At 54.3% G+C, this 12068-nt stretch overlaps 6 protein-coding genes across 6 annotated transcripts; 3 read left to right on the forward strand and 3 right to left on the reverse strand.

Annotated features, from left to right (window-relative positions):
* Positions 1-430: 430 nt before the first annotated feature.
* On the reverse strand, positions 431-1355 carry P153DRAFT_384834 (60s ribosomal protein-like protein l7; the record flags this gene model as incomplete). Its single annotated transcript, XM_033670379.1, has 4 exons — positions 431-890; positions 944-1110; positions 1179-1287; positions 1342-1355. The coding sequence occupies 4 exons, from the start codon at positions 1353-1355 to the stop codon at positions 431-433; spliced, it is 750 nt and encodes a 249-aa protein (XP_033524958.1).
* A 169-nt stretch (positions 1356-1524) lies between these two features.
* P153DRAFT_422436 (S-adenosyl-L-methionine-dependent methyltransferase) lies at positions 1525-4283 on the forward strand. The gene is made up of 2 exons (XM_033672368.1): positions 1525-1618; positions 1672-4283. The coding sequence occupies exons 1-2, from the start codon at positions 1601-1603 to the stop codon at positions 4210-4212; spliced, it is 2559 nt and encodes an 852-aa protein (XP_033524959.1). The 5' UTR covers positions 1525-1600; the 3' UTR covers positions 4213-4283.
* Positions 4279-5763, reverse strand: P153DRAFT_366145 (3(2),5-bisphosphate nucleotidase HAL2). Its single transcript, XM_033667983.1, has one exon. The coding sequence runs from the start codon at positions 5503-5505 to the stop codon at positions 4438-4440; it is 1068 nt and encodes a 355-aa protein (XP_033524960.1). The 5' UTR covers positions 5506-5763; the 3' UTR covers positions 4279-4437.
* Positions 5764-6206: 443 nt separating this feature from the next.
* P153DRAFT_430747 (uncharacterized protein) lies at positions 6207-7244 on the reverse strand. The gene has a single exon (XM_033672854.1). It carries the CDS (start codon positions 7047-7049, stop codon positions 6501-6503), a length of 549 nt encoding a protein of 182 aa, XP_033524961.1. The 5' UTR covers positions 7050-7244; the 3' UTR covers positions 6207-6500.
* Positions 7245-9158: 1914 nt separating this feature from the next.
* Positions 9159-10020, forward strand: P153DRAFT_221241 (uncharacterized protein). Its single transcript, XM_033662629.1, has one exon. It carries the CDS (start codon positions 9304-9306, stop codon positions 9814-9816), a length of 513 nt encoding a protein of 170 aa, XP_033524962.1. The 5' UTR covers positions 9159-9303; the 3' UTR covers positions 9817-10020.
* Positions 10021-10129: 109 nt separating this feature from the next.
* P153DRAFT_338505 (zf-C3HC-domain-containing protein) lies at positions 10130-12003 on the forward strand. Its single transcript, XM_033665790.1, has 2 exons — positions 10130-10934; positions 10998-12003. Exons 1-2 carry the CDS (start codon positions 10244-10246, stop codon positions 11846-11848), a joined length of 1542 nt encoding a protein of 513 aa, XP_033524963.1. The 5' UTR covers positions 10130-10243; the 3' UTR covers positions 11849-12003.
* The last annotated feature ends 65 nt before the right edge of the window (positions 12004-12068 follow it).

Below are 12068 nucleotides of genomic sequence, written 5' to 3' on the forward strand. Positions count from 1 at the left end.
CTGCCGAGTAACGCCTACATACTGAGGCGACATGGCGGTTCGTCTCATCATGGATCAAGTTCGACAACTTTGGAGATCGAGGACAGCCCGGGCAACTAACATGAACAAAGGTAGCATGAGCGAAAGCCCCTGAACAGGCAGATAAGATTGGGAAAAACTGGATGTAGCAGGATGTCTAGATATCACTACCATAAGTTAGGTTATCTTGATTAAGAAAAACACTTCATGGAGGACGTGTGTTTGATAGCGAAAGATGAATTGAACTTTTACATTTGCTTCAGCGGGTATGCTGAATGTTGTCTAAGCTAGCCATCGCATGTGGCTCGGCCCTTCCCAGTTCCTGTATCAGGAGTGACTGAGACCAACCGTCGTGATCTTCATGGTATCGTTTGAAGGTATCCGTTACGCCACCCAAAACCATACGATCCGCTTAGTTCATCTGCTTGACAAGCTGGTTGATGAAATCCTCGCGGTTACCGAGGTCACCGCCCTCAATGAAATGCCTGAACTTCCTCTTGCGGAAGCCACCGGTAGGGGAGGACAGCTTGAAGGGCCACAGGAAGTTGCAGGCCTGCTTGAAGTTGGGGCCGGTGGTGAAGATCTCGTGGATGAGGTCCTCCATGCAGACAATGCCGAACTTGCCGAGGTTCTCCTCGATGATCTCGTTGTCAGTAAGGGGAATGCGCTGCTTGTTGACCTTTCCGTATCCGCGCTTGTAGATGAGCTCACGGACGGTCTTCAAGTTGGGGTAGCCGTAGGCGACGAAGGGCTCGACAATCTTCAGCATCTCAGTGGTGGCCTTGGTGAGCCTGATGAAGACACCATTGTTGATCTGGAGGAGACGGAGGAGCTGGAGAGTCTTGCGCTTCTTGGGGTCGATCTTGTTGATACTGTGATGGTGGTCAGTACAGGATAAGTACGGATATATCAGTGAGAAGCGTACCCCTTGATACGGACAACGAAGGCGAGCTTGGACTCGGCGGGGACGAAGAAAGAGTTGTCCTTCTTCGCGGCGCGCTTGGCCTCGATGATGTCGCGCTCGCGCTTGACGTACTCCTTCTGGTACTCCTCGGCGCGCTTGAAGATGGCTTCGCGCTTCTGCTTGTTGGCCTAAGAGAGTCTTAGCCAACTGTGATACTCCTATCCGCTTTCGCAGGTCTTGGGAGATATTATCGCACCTCACGCTTCTTCTGGGTGGCAGCCGCACGGTCGTCGGTCTGCTTCTGCTGAGCCTTCTGCTTCTTCAGAATTGTCTCGGGGACGGCGATGTCATTCTGGGTGGGGACGCTGGAGACAAGATTGTTAGATTGATATATTGGGCTATTGTACACTGCAACTTACGATGAGCGGGCCATTTTGCTGGTGGTTAGTCGGCTGGTCGATTGTCAGAAAGCTGGAGTGCAGAAGTTGGGTTCTCGCGGGCAAAATGAGTGTGCGCGCTCGGACCAAGCCAAGATTTATTTGAGCTAACAAACCCCACCAATGCGGTTCCACTTTTTCGGCCTGCAGCTGCTCACATTTTCTAAAGCTCTCTCCAATCCGCGACAGCTGTAGTAGCTACCCATTAAGCTTACCTTTTCCCGATCTACACGCAGCAAAAATGGGCAGAGGAGGTCGCGTGAGTATTCGCTCAATGCGCCAAACACTTTGGACGGCAATTGACTCCAATAGGGCGGTCGCAAGACGTTTCGTGGTAAAGGAAGAGGTCGAGGTGGTGGCGGCGGTGGAGGTGCAAGCAGAGACACCAGATCGGACGCATGGTCAGACATTTCGCGCCAAAATGAGCTCTTCGAAAGCTACTATCGCACCGGTGGCTTCATGGAGGAGGCAGAGTTCGAGGAGATGTGGGACACGCTCAAGACGGACCTGCCCAACAGTTTCCGCTTCACGGGCACAAAGTCCGACGCCCTAGCCGTTCGCGAGATCTTCAAGCAGCGATACGTTCCCACGCTTGCCTCTACCAAGTTCGAAGGCAAGCCTGTCGCGCCTCCGGAAGCAGTGCAGGCCTTCCCGGACGAGCTAGTGTGGCACATGAAGACTCACAAGAAGATTATCCGACGACATGCGCCCTTCGCCGACTTCCAGAAGTTCCTCGTCGCAGAGGCCGCATCCGGGAACATCAGCAGACAGGAGGTGGTCAGTATGATCCCGCCGCATTTCCTCGACGTAAAGCCGGGTATGGTGGTCCTCGACATGTGCGCTGCGCCAGGAAGCAAGTCTGCGCAACTCGCTGAAATGATTCACGGCGACGAGGAGGAGCGTGTAAGGAGGGCAGCGAACAACGAGCCTATCGGCACCAGCGAGGAAGGCGACTACAGCGACGACGGGCGATCGACTGGTCTGCTCATTGCGAACGACACCGACTACAAGCGCGCCGGCATGTTGGTCCACCAGGTCAAGCGATTGAACTTCCCCAATCTGATTGTTTCGCAACACGATGCATCGATATTCCCCTCGATCGAGTTGCCCAGCAAAGACGGTCAGAAGAAGCAGTACCTCAAGTATGATCGTATCCTGGCCGATGTGCCATGCTCTGGCGACGGAACAGCTCGCAAAAACCCCAATGTTTGGCAGAAGTGGACGCCCAAGGATGGGCTTGGTCTACACACTCTGCAACTGCGCATTCTGTTCCGTGGTCTTCAAATATTGAAGAAGGGTGGCCGCATGGTCTACTCGACATGCAGCATGAACCCTGTAGAGAACGAGGCTGTCGTTGCTGCGGCTATCCAAGCGTGTGGCGGAACCTCCAAGGTTCAGCTTGTTGACTGCTCTAGTCACCTGCCCAACCTCATTCGACGACCGGGTCTCAATTCGTGGAAGGTACTCGACACGTCGGCAGTCTCTGGAGGAGGAGACAAGACTGCCCACATGTTCACCAGCTGGGAAGCTTACCAGAAGGCGAAGGCAAAGTATGAGGTCGACGAGCCTGAGCGCCAGTTTTCTACCAAGATCACCTCTGGGTGTTTCCCACCAATCACCAAGTCGGAGGAGGAACGCATCCCGCTCGAACGATGCATTCGCGTGTACCCTCATCTGCAGGACACGGGTGGCTTCTTCATCGCGATCCTCGAGAAGTTGGACGACATCAAAGCTGCGCAGATACAAAATCCAGAGAACGCAGCGAAGAAGTCTCAAGAACAGGCCGAGAAGACAACAGATTCATCCATTCCGACTCCGGAGGAAAACATTATCGAGGCTGATGCCACCAAAGGGGAAGCCGAAGGTGACGCCACCGATACTGCCGCCCCTCTCAAGCGCAAGTTGGAAGACTCAGAACAGACCGCTCCCCCAAAGAAGTCCAAGACCGAGGATGAGGAAACATCTGTCGAGCCTACAGAGGATGGCCCAACACCAAAGGAGGAAGCTACCCCCACCGCCAGCGGACCCGCAAAACCCGCCTCCTCAAAGCAAGTCGCCAAAGTCAAGTCCGACTCTGCAGGCCAAAAAGAATACTTCGAATACCTTGCCTCTGACGACCCAACCATCACCGCCATCCTCGACTTCTTCGGCATCCAGTCCCGCTTCCCACGCGACCGCTTCATGGTCAAGAACAAAGAAGGCCTATCCCTCAACAAAATCTACTACACGTCCGAGTTCGCCAAGAAGATCATCTCGCAGAACAAGGACCGCGGCATGAAGTTCATCCACTGCGGCGTCGTCATGTTCGTCGCCCACAAGACGCGCGACACTGACAACGTACCCGCGCCCTGGCGCCTCCAGAGCGAGGGCATCCGCATCATAGAGCCCTGGGCCACCAAGCGCATCGTAACCTGCACGTCCAAAGCCACGCTGCACCAACTCATCGTCGAAATGTTCCCCAAGCTCCCGCGCGACGGGCCCCACGGCCTCGCAGAGGTGGGCGATCAGCTGCAGAATATAGATATTGGTTGCTGCTTTGTTCGCGTCGAGAAGGATGACGAGCAGGGCATCCCGTTCCGTATGGTCCTGCCGCTGTGGAGACACCCTGGGTCTGCGAATCTCATGGTCGACAAGGATGATCGCAAGGCCATGCTGTTGAGGCTGTTTAATGAGAAGGAGGTCGATATTATCAACCATGTTGCTGAGAAGGCGAAGGCGGAGGCTGAGAAGGAGAGTAGGGATGCGGAGGCGAAGGATGCAGATGAGAAGGATGTGGATATGGCAGATGCGGAGGAGGTTGAGGAAGCTGTGGCTGCCGAGGAAGAGGGTGTAGCCGTCGATATGGATGCGTAGACATTTGTGGAAAAGCGTTAACACGGGTTGACGATGGGGAAGTGTGTATATGATATGCATTGGGTTCGGCGTTCATTTAGGTATTTACACGACCAATATTACGATGATTTTACGTTCACTCTTGCATTTCGCCAGTTCATCGTTTCATATTTCATCATCGACAAATCAATGGTCGTACAGTCATTTCATATATATAACTTTTCAACCCTTTCCCCACGCGAATACTTAATCCTTCTTCGCGCCCAAAACCTCCTTAACAACCTCAATCACGCGTGCAAACACCTCCTTAGGTGCAGCAACAACGCCCTTGTTCTCCTTCAACGTGCGCCCGATGCTGAAATTCAGCGGCTTCCCCCATGCATCGCTGACCTCGCCACCAGCCTCCTGCACGATAACTACGCCAGCAGCATGGTCCCAGATCTTCTCCTCGTACGACTTGCTGACAGGCAGGCGGAGGTACAAGTCTCCGGCTCCACGCGCAATGGAGCCGTATTTTGCCTGGGAGTCCATGCGAACCGAGGGCTTCGTGATGCCGAGTTTCTGCGCGATGGCGGCGTTGTCGCCGTGGCTGGAATGGCCTGCCTCGACGCTCTCGCAGAAAGTAGCTTGGGCGACGTCGGGGAGGGGGGACATTGTGATTTTCTGTGCGTCGAGGAGGGAGCCGTTGCCGAGGGGGCGGGAGGTGGCGCCCTCGTTCTTGACAGCGCCGAATAGGACGCCCTTTCCTTCTTTGTCGTCGGCGTCGACGCCTGTTGAGGAGTCGAGGGGTGCTTTGTCGTCGACGGGTAGGTTGGGACACCCGATTACGCCGACGGTGGGCACGCCGTCGACCATCAGCGCGAGGCAGACGGCGTACTGGCCGCCGCGCAGGAAGCCCTTTGTTCCGTCGATGGGGTCCAGCGCCCAGATCCTGCCCTTGGGTCCTCCGGCGCTCCTCCCGTTGTCGATTGCCGTCAGCATGTCGTCCGCGCTCTTGATAGGCCCTCCAATCTTGTCCTCTGCCGCGCTGTCGGTGAGCTTCGCGGCCTGCACGAGGTCCCAGACGAGATCGCGCTCGGCGTCGTTTTTGCGGAGGTCATCGGCGTCTTCTTCGCCAACTACCTCATCTTGTGGGAAGGCGTGCTTGATCGAGGATATGATGAGGGCTTGTGCGCCAAAGTCACCGATTGTGACGGGGGAGGAGTCGCTTTTGGAGAGGGTGCCCTTGGAGTGGCTGGAGTAGACTGATTTTGTGAGGAGTGTGGCGCGTTGCACAGCGAGGAGGGCGATTTCGAGCTCCTTTTCGTAGGCCATGGTGCGTAGTGTTGTGGATGTGGATATGTTTGTGGACGTGGATATGTTTGTGGACGTGGAGAGTGGTTTTGGGTGGAGGATGTGTATGGTGGGGGAAGCGTGGATGTGCTGCTTCAATTGCGACAGACGAGCTAGACTCCGTGACAGCAGCGGGGTGGTGAAGATTGAGATGGCCAGAATGACGACGGCTAGCTGGAAATATCTGTATGGCGCGATCTGGAGGGGCATGGGAGAGCTGTGCACCAGCGTTTTGGTGGGGGAGTGGAGTGAATGTCGTAAGGATTGCTTTAGCGCGACGGGGACGACGCGCTAGCAACAACCCTTGTCAACGACATCACCTCTCCACTCAGAAGCGGATAGTAGAAAAGCGTGAACAGACCACACAAGTTGACTTGACCATGTTAAATCCAATCGCAAGACGTAAAGGTAGGGCTTGGAAATAAAGAATGAATCAACAGCGACATCAGAATGTTCGAGCTCCCTACTTTGCATAGCCAAAAGTCCTGTAACCACCAACTACACGACAAACTCGTTCAACACTATCTGCTCAGCTACACTTAGTAGCCTAATTCGACAAGCAGACCATCTCCAACCGTCAAGATCTTGATCCTGGTCGTGGACGACATCGAAATGACGAAACGAGTTGTACTATTTTGGAGTGTAAAATCTTCCTTCCTATAATAACACCTAGATACAACATACACCTTTTTCGTTCAGCATAGGTAAAAGACCTGTATAGCAAGAATATTGGTATACATCTCACGTCCAGACTTCCAGAATCATGCCTTCAAACCAAAACATGGGTTAATCAAAGCCCAAGTAAGGTGGCACGAAGTACAAAGTTATTTGCAGGTTACATGATACAGTATGAAGTATCAAGTCTTACAGAAGTACAGTATAGCCCGAGTCGAATACTCTCAAGCCCCTACTCAATCACAAGACAACAACAACACCACCCCACCAAACACAGCCATACAAAGAAAAGCCAGGACCGCCTAATTCGTGCACCCAGTCCCACGATTAGACAGGCACTGCGCAACGCCAACCTCCAAATAGCCCTTAGCAACCCCACTCACCAACGGCTCCCCATTCCCATTGACCCCGTTCCTGCACTGATCCGTCGTATCAGCCGCAGCATAGTAAAGACTCGACTGATCCTTATTCACAACCGCAGACCAGCTGATATAGCAGTTGCCATAGACGATCTGGCGCGGCGAGCGCGGGATGGGAGATCTAGAGTTCCGGACCGAGTCGGCTAGGACGCGGCACTGCGTCGCTTCTGCTTTGTTGCTGTCGTGGCATTGGATCTCCCAGCGCTTGTCTAGCGTGAGAGAGGCGGAGCGGCGGGCGAGCGCGGATGTTGTGGTGCCGGGGCTGGTGTCGACGTGCGCGGGGATGTTGGCGTCGAGGAGCCGCCAGACTGCGTCTTCGCCTGTTCCCTCGAGGACGAGCTTGAGGTCGTGGCTTGGGATGGTGGGCTCGGTGCTCGTGGGAGCGGCGCTGATGAGTGCTGCTAGGGGCAGGATGGTGTGGATAAATCTCATGTTGGAGGATTGTGAGTTGAGATGGTGGTTTTGCGGAATGACGGAGTGAAGTGATTGAGGGGCGTCGAATGAGAGACGATGTGCTGTTGGGGATTGTGGATGGAGAAACCGGATGTCCGTTTATATAGCATAACAGCTGGCTGAGAGAGTCGAAAAGAAGGACTCGAGATGCTTGAAGCACGGATGCTCATACTACTCCACAGCCTTAGCGTTGGATGGTCATGGACCAAGAGTACCTTGATGAATGTGGGTCATGGCTTAAGATTACGATGCCAACAAACAGCACGGTTCTTAGTCCGATTGGTGGCATTGTTGATGGCGAATGGTCCATTACCGACCCGTTGCTTGGGTGGAGTATGCGTTATGGAAGAAACAGCAGGTCGACTTCGGTAGAGATGATCAGAAGACTGCGAGGTAGAATGGTCTCGACGCAAGGCCTCAAGCCACTGTTAGGATAGTGTCTAGCTACATGCGACAACTATCTGTACGTCGACCACGCCAGCATGGGACCAGTTGGCCGAGCTTCCTGGACCAATACAGCTTCAAGTAGCAGTTACTAGACCACGCTGAAACCGGAAGCTCAGCTGTCGAAGTGATTTTTCCCGTTCACTAGCTTATACTCCAGCGTTGCAAGAACCATTTCCAAGGCCCATTTCCAAGGCGGATGAGCATCGCCAATGAGACTAGATTAGTAGCAGGCTCTCTGCACTCTGCACTTGCATGTAGAGTAGACGTCGCTTAGAAGACGCACCAGTAGTGATGTGACCCAACCATCCAGTGCATAGGCTCGGCCCGCATGCAGTAGATCCCGCTTAAAACGTGCACTTCCCGTCCGGCCAGCCTTCACCCGTAACACGGTCCAATTGAAGTCCGACACAACATCACGCGATAGAGAGTACATCTTACGCCTGAGTCCTTGATTAAGCCAGCGACAGCGGATGTAGCTCGGCAATATGTCCTCATGCTGGGATGTGCAGCGACGCTTCAGGCGACGTAACTAAATGAAGGAGGTGGTGAACATGCGTATTCCGCTTGTAGCCACCCCGTAGGAACCGGATCTATTCATCCCCGCTTGGGTAGTCAGCGTTTTCCTCCGGATATTCCCAATGGCTGTTGACCAGGTCACGGGGAGACCAGGCTTGATTTTGGGGGGTTTGCGAGGTTCCTTGTACATCAGCCCATGTTGTGGATGGCTTGGGACTATCTGTGTAGGTAGGCTGTCAACACTGCCAAGAGGCTAGGCTTTTAGCACAACTCACTACATTGGCCGTGAAGTCTGCGATTTGCCTACCTCTAAAGAATGAGTGTGTATGTAGCTATGCGTTGATTGGGGTAGTAGACACTATAGTAACCAGAACTCCATTAACCTCCAGCCCGCTTCATCCCCAATTTGAAGTGTACATTGTATTCCGCAAGTCATTATACCCAGTAGATAGTATATAGAGGTGCGGCTCAACACGGTGCGGAGATAGAGTTAAACCCTCTTCTCCAATCAGAAGTCTGGATCAACAGACTAGTCGTTGAATATAAATGCCGTACTCCCGCTCCTCTGCATTACTAGTACACTGTATCGCACCCTTTGTAGATATATGACCAAGATGTGCAGTACATGATGCATGCGTGTTACCGTCGCATTAAGGCCTCCTGTCTAAGTATTCTGTATACGAGATCAATACGACCGACGTTATTCTGCGGCTAGATTTCATGTACCTACTATGTATTGCATATTGAAGCATCGGTTAACTATGCAAGGGAATGTCTTGGACTAAGTTGCTTTTTGTCAGTGGTATTGGTCGCTTGACAGTGCCGTATTCTGTTTCTTCAGCATACAGTTCCAGGCCATCCGTACTAGGTTGGGGACTCGATGGAAAGTGATAGTTTGTGCAGGTAGGCAGTATCCGCAAAGGTGCTTCTACGGATGCGAGCAGACCATCGGGGTGATGCCGAGTTTGCACACTCGGCATAGTTGCTCAAAGCAGGATGGTCAGAACTGCTTGACAAGACAAAACTGGAACCGAGGTCGACGGGTGGAGGGAGAACAGGAGCTCGAGGCCTCAGAGACGATGGCGGAGGAGTGACCTCGTCTGGCATGCCTTTGGTGTCGAAGAAGCTCATAGACCATACCTAACTCTTGGAATCCTTTTCGTGTGTATATATAGTCCAGTGACCACGAGTAAGCAGAGGTACTACCACATTCATCTTTTTTCCTTCACACACACAATTCAAAGTCGAACCCCTACACAATCCTACCATCATGCAGTTCCTCACCATCCTATCTCTTCTCTGCAGCGTCGCCTCCAGCGCAACCCTCACCACCCGTCAAGACCACGACGCCTACCCCCTGAACCTAACGCTCGCCGGACCCCCAGACGCGCAATACTGGCTCCTGAGCGAGGAAAACATGCCCCCGGGAATCAGCCGCACCACATTCGACGAAGAAGATGCTTCTCCCCGTCTTATCCGACGAGCCACCGAGTGCAGCGGGGACCACCGCGCCAACACAGGCGACTGTGTTGCACTCATCAACGCTCTCAACGGGGACTCGAATCTGATCCAGAACTCGCCGCGGAACATCAGGTATAACAACTGCTACGTGAGCTGGTCGAGTGTGGTGTCGGGGGTGCGGTGGGAGTTTACGCCCCATGCGAGGGACGTGTACAATGTGTGTAATAGCAATGGGGCTGTTAGTGGGTTGAAGAGGGATGCTAGTATTGGTGGGAGGTCGACGACGGTCTGCTTGTCGAATCGGGCGAGTGGGTGTAGTTGAGCAGATAGAATTGGATAAGGAGGGTTTCTACTCTATGCTTGGCCGTGTTGTGAGAGTCTGTGGTATGGGTGGTGAGGGTTGGATTTTGACTATCTGTGTTAGTAAAGTCAATGGATGTACTGTTGCTGTCTATCCAAGATTTTACGAATTGAGCTATTCCAGTCTCATATCTCCTTCTATATTCTGTGCTCTGCTTCTCCACTTCTAAGTGGAGAGGTGATGTCGTTGACAAGGGTCCCGCTAGCGCGACGGCAACGCATCCGTCACGCTTGGACCCGCATGGCGCATACGTTGGCCCGGAAACGAACATGGACGCGAAGAAACGCTCCGACGTCGACATCATCCAAAGGCGCTGCACCAGCTCCCTCCAGATCCAGCTCCCAGCCCCCAGACCACAAACCCGTACCCGAAACATCCCACAACGACCATGGCAGACCACCAACCCGCCCTCGCAACAACAAAGCGCAAGTTCCACAAGCTCCTCGACAACCTCACCGCCGCCAGCACATCCACCACATCCCTAGCCAGCACGCTGCAAGAATCAAACGCCTCGACGCCATCCCTCACACTCCCCCCCTCGCCCGAACCCCCGTCCAAGCGCCCTAGAAGCGCAAACGCATCAACCGCCAGCCTCGACCGCCAGCGCAACATCTCAGCCGGCCAGGAGCGCATCCGCGCCCTGAAAGAGCAGCTCCTCACCCCGCGCCGCGAGCGCACGATAAAAGTCGTCGGAAACACACAGGCGCAACCACCCAGCGATGCCACGCCGCGCAAGGCGCCCAATTTCCTGCCCTACAGCCAGGAGCAGTTCCTGGGCCGGCTGAAGACGTTTGCAGACGTGAAGAAGTGGACTAGCAAGCCCGATGGGATTCGCGAGGTTGAGTGGGCGAAGCGCGGATGGTCGTGCGAGTCGTGGAATACCGTCGCGTGCATGGGCGGGTGCGAGAAACACGTTGCTGTTAAGCTGCGGCCGAAGCGGAGGGATGGCGAGGGCAAGGAGATCGACATGACCGAGGACATGAGCTCGCCGTTTGACAGCGGGCTGGTAGCGCGATACGAGGACCTGCTCGTCAACGGTCACCAGGCGGATTGCTTGTGGAGGAAACGCGGATGTCAGGGTAAGCTGAACTAACCATCCACCACTGCCTTGGAAAAAAACACAAACTAATAAATCACAACAGAAGACATCCACCACATCCCCATCGCCTCACGCGCAAAAACCTCCTCAGACCTCCTCGCCCGCTACCACGCCATGGAATCCCTAACCCCAGACCTCCCCCTCCTAACAAACCTCACCCACCCCGGCCCCCCAATCCCAACCATCCTCCAACGCCTCCCCCCCACATTCTTCACCACCAACTCCCCCCCCTCCCATGCGCCCCCCTCCCCCGCAGCCCTAGCCTTCGCCCTCTTCGGCTGGACCGGCGTGCGCGAATCCCGCATCAGCCTCGCCGTGTGCACGCACTGTTTCCAGCGCCTGGGACTGTGGCTCTCATCCGACGCGCGTCTGCGCGAAATGAGCGCTAAGCTCGCTGTGCCTATGGCGTCGCTGCGTTTGGATCTTCTGGAGTCGCATCGCGAGCATTGTCCGTGGAAGAATGCGGTTGTGCAGGCGAATCCGCTGGATGGGCCGATTGCGCATATGGCTGCGTGGCAGACACTGCAGTTTGTGCTGTTGGGGAAGAGGCGCGAGGTTGAGGGCGTGCAGGAGAGGGAGGGGCGGCATGAGAGGGTGGAGAGTGGGGATGCGGGGGTGGAGGAGTATCCTAGGGGGAGTTTGGATAGTGGGGGGAGGAGTCTGGAGATGGGGGGTGTGGATGGGGAGGGGGAGGGCGATGGGGAAGATGAGGGAGAGGGCTCGCTGCAGGATAAGTGGAGGAAGTTTAAGGCTAAGCTTAGGAGGACGACGAGTAAGAAGAGTTTGAAGGATGCGAAGAGTATTAAGAGTGTTAAGAGCGCGAAGAGTGGGAAGAGTATTGTGGTGAAGAAGGGGAGGGATAAGGATAAGGATAAGGAGAATAATAAGGCGTAAAGTGGTGATGGGTGGACGTAATGGTAAAAATGGCAGTAAATTTCTTTCTTTACTTGTTGTCTACGAGCGAGGTTCACCGGCCTGACTGACTGGCTGGTCTGTAATATCACCTGTAATGTTTTGTTTACGTAGTTATTCATATGATACCCCGTCTTATCCACACAATGCAATGCAATACACCTCAATCCAATACAACCCACCCGCACATCTCACCTCTCAC

The sequence above is a fragment of the Dothidotthia symphoricarpi genome, assembly GCF_010015815.1.
Source record: "Dothidotthia symphoricarpi CBS 119687 unplaced genomic scaffold P153scaffold_8, whole genome shotgun sequence".
Classification (NCBI taxonomy): Eukaryota; Fungi; Ascomycota; class Dothideomycetes; order Pleosporales; family Dothidotthiaceae; genus Dothidotthia; species Dothidotthia symphoricarpi.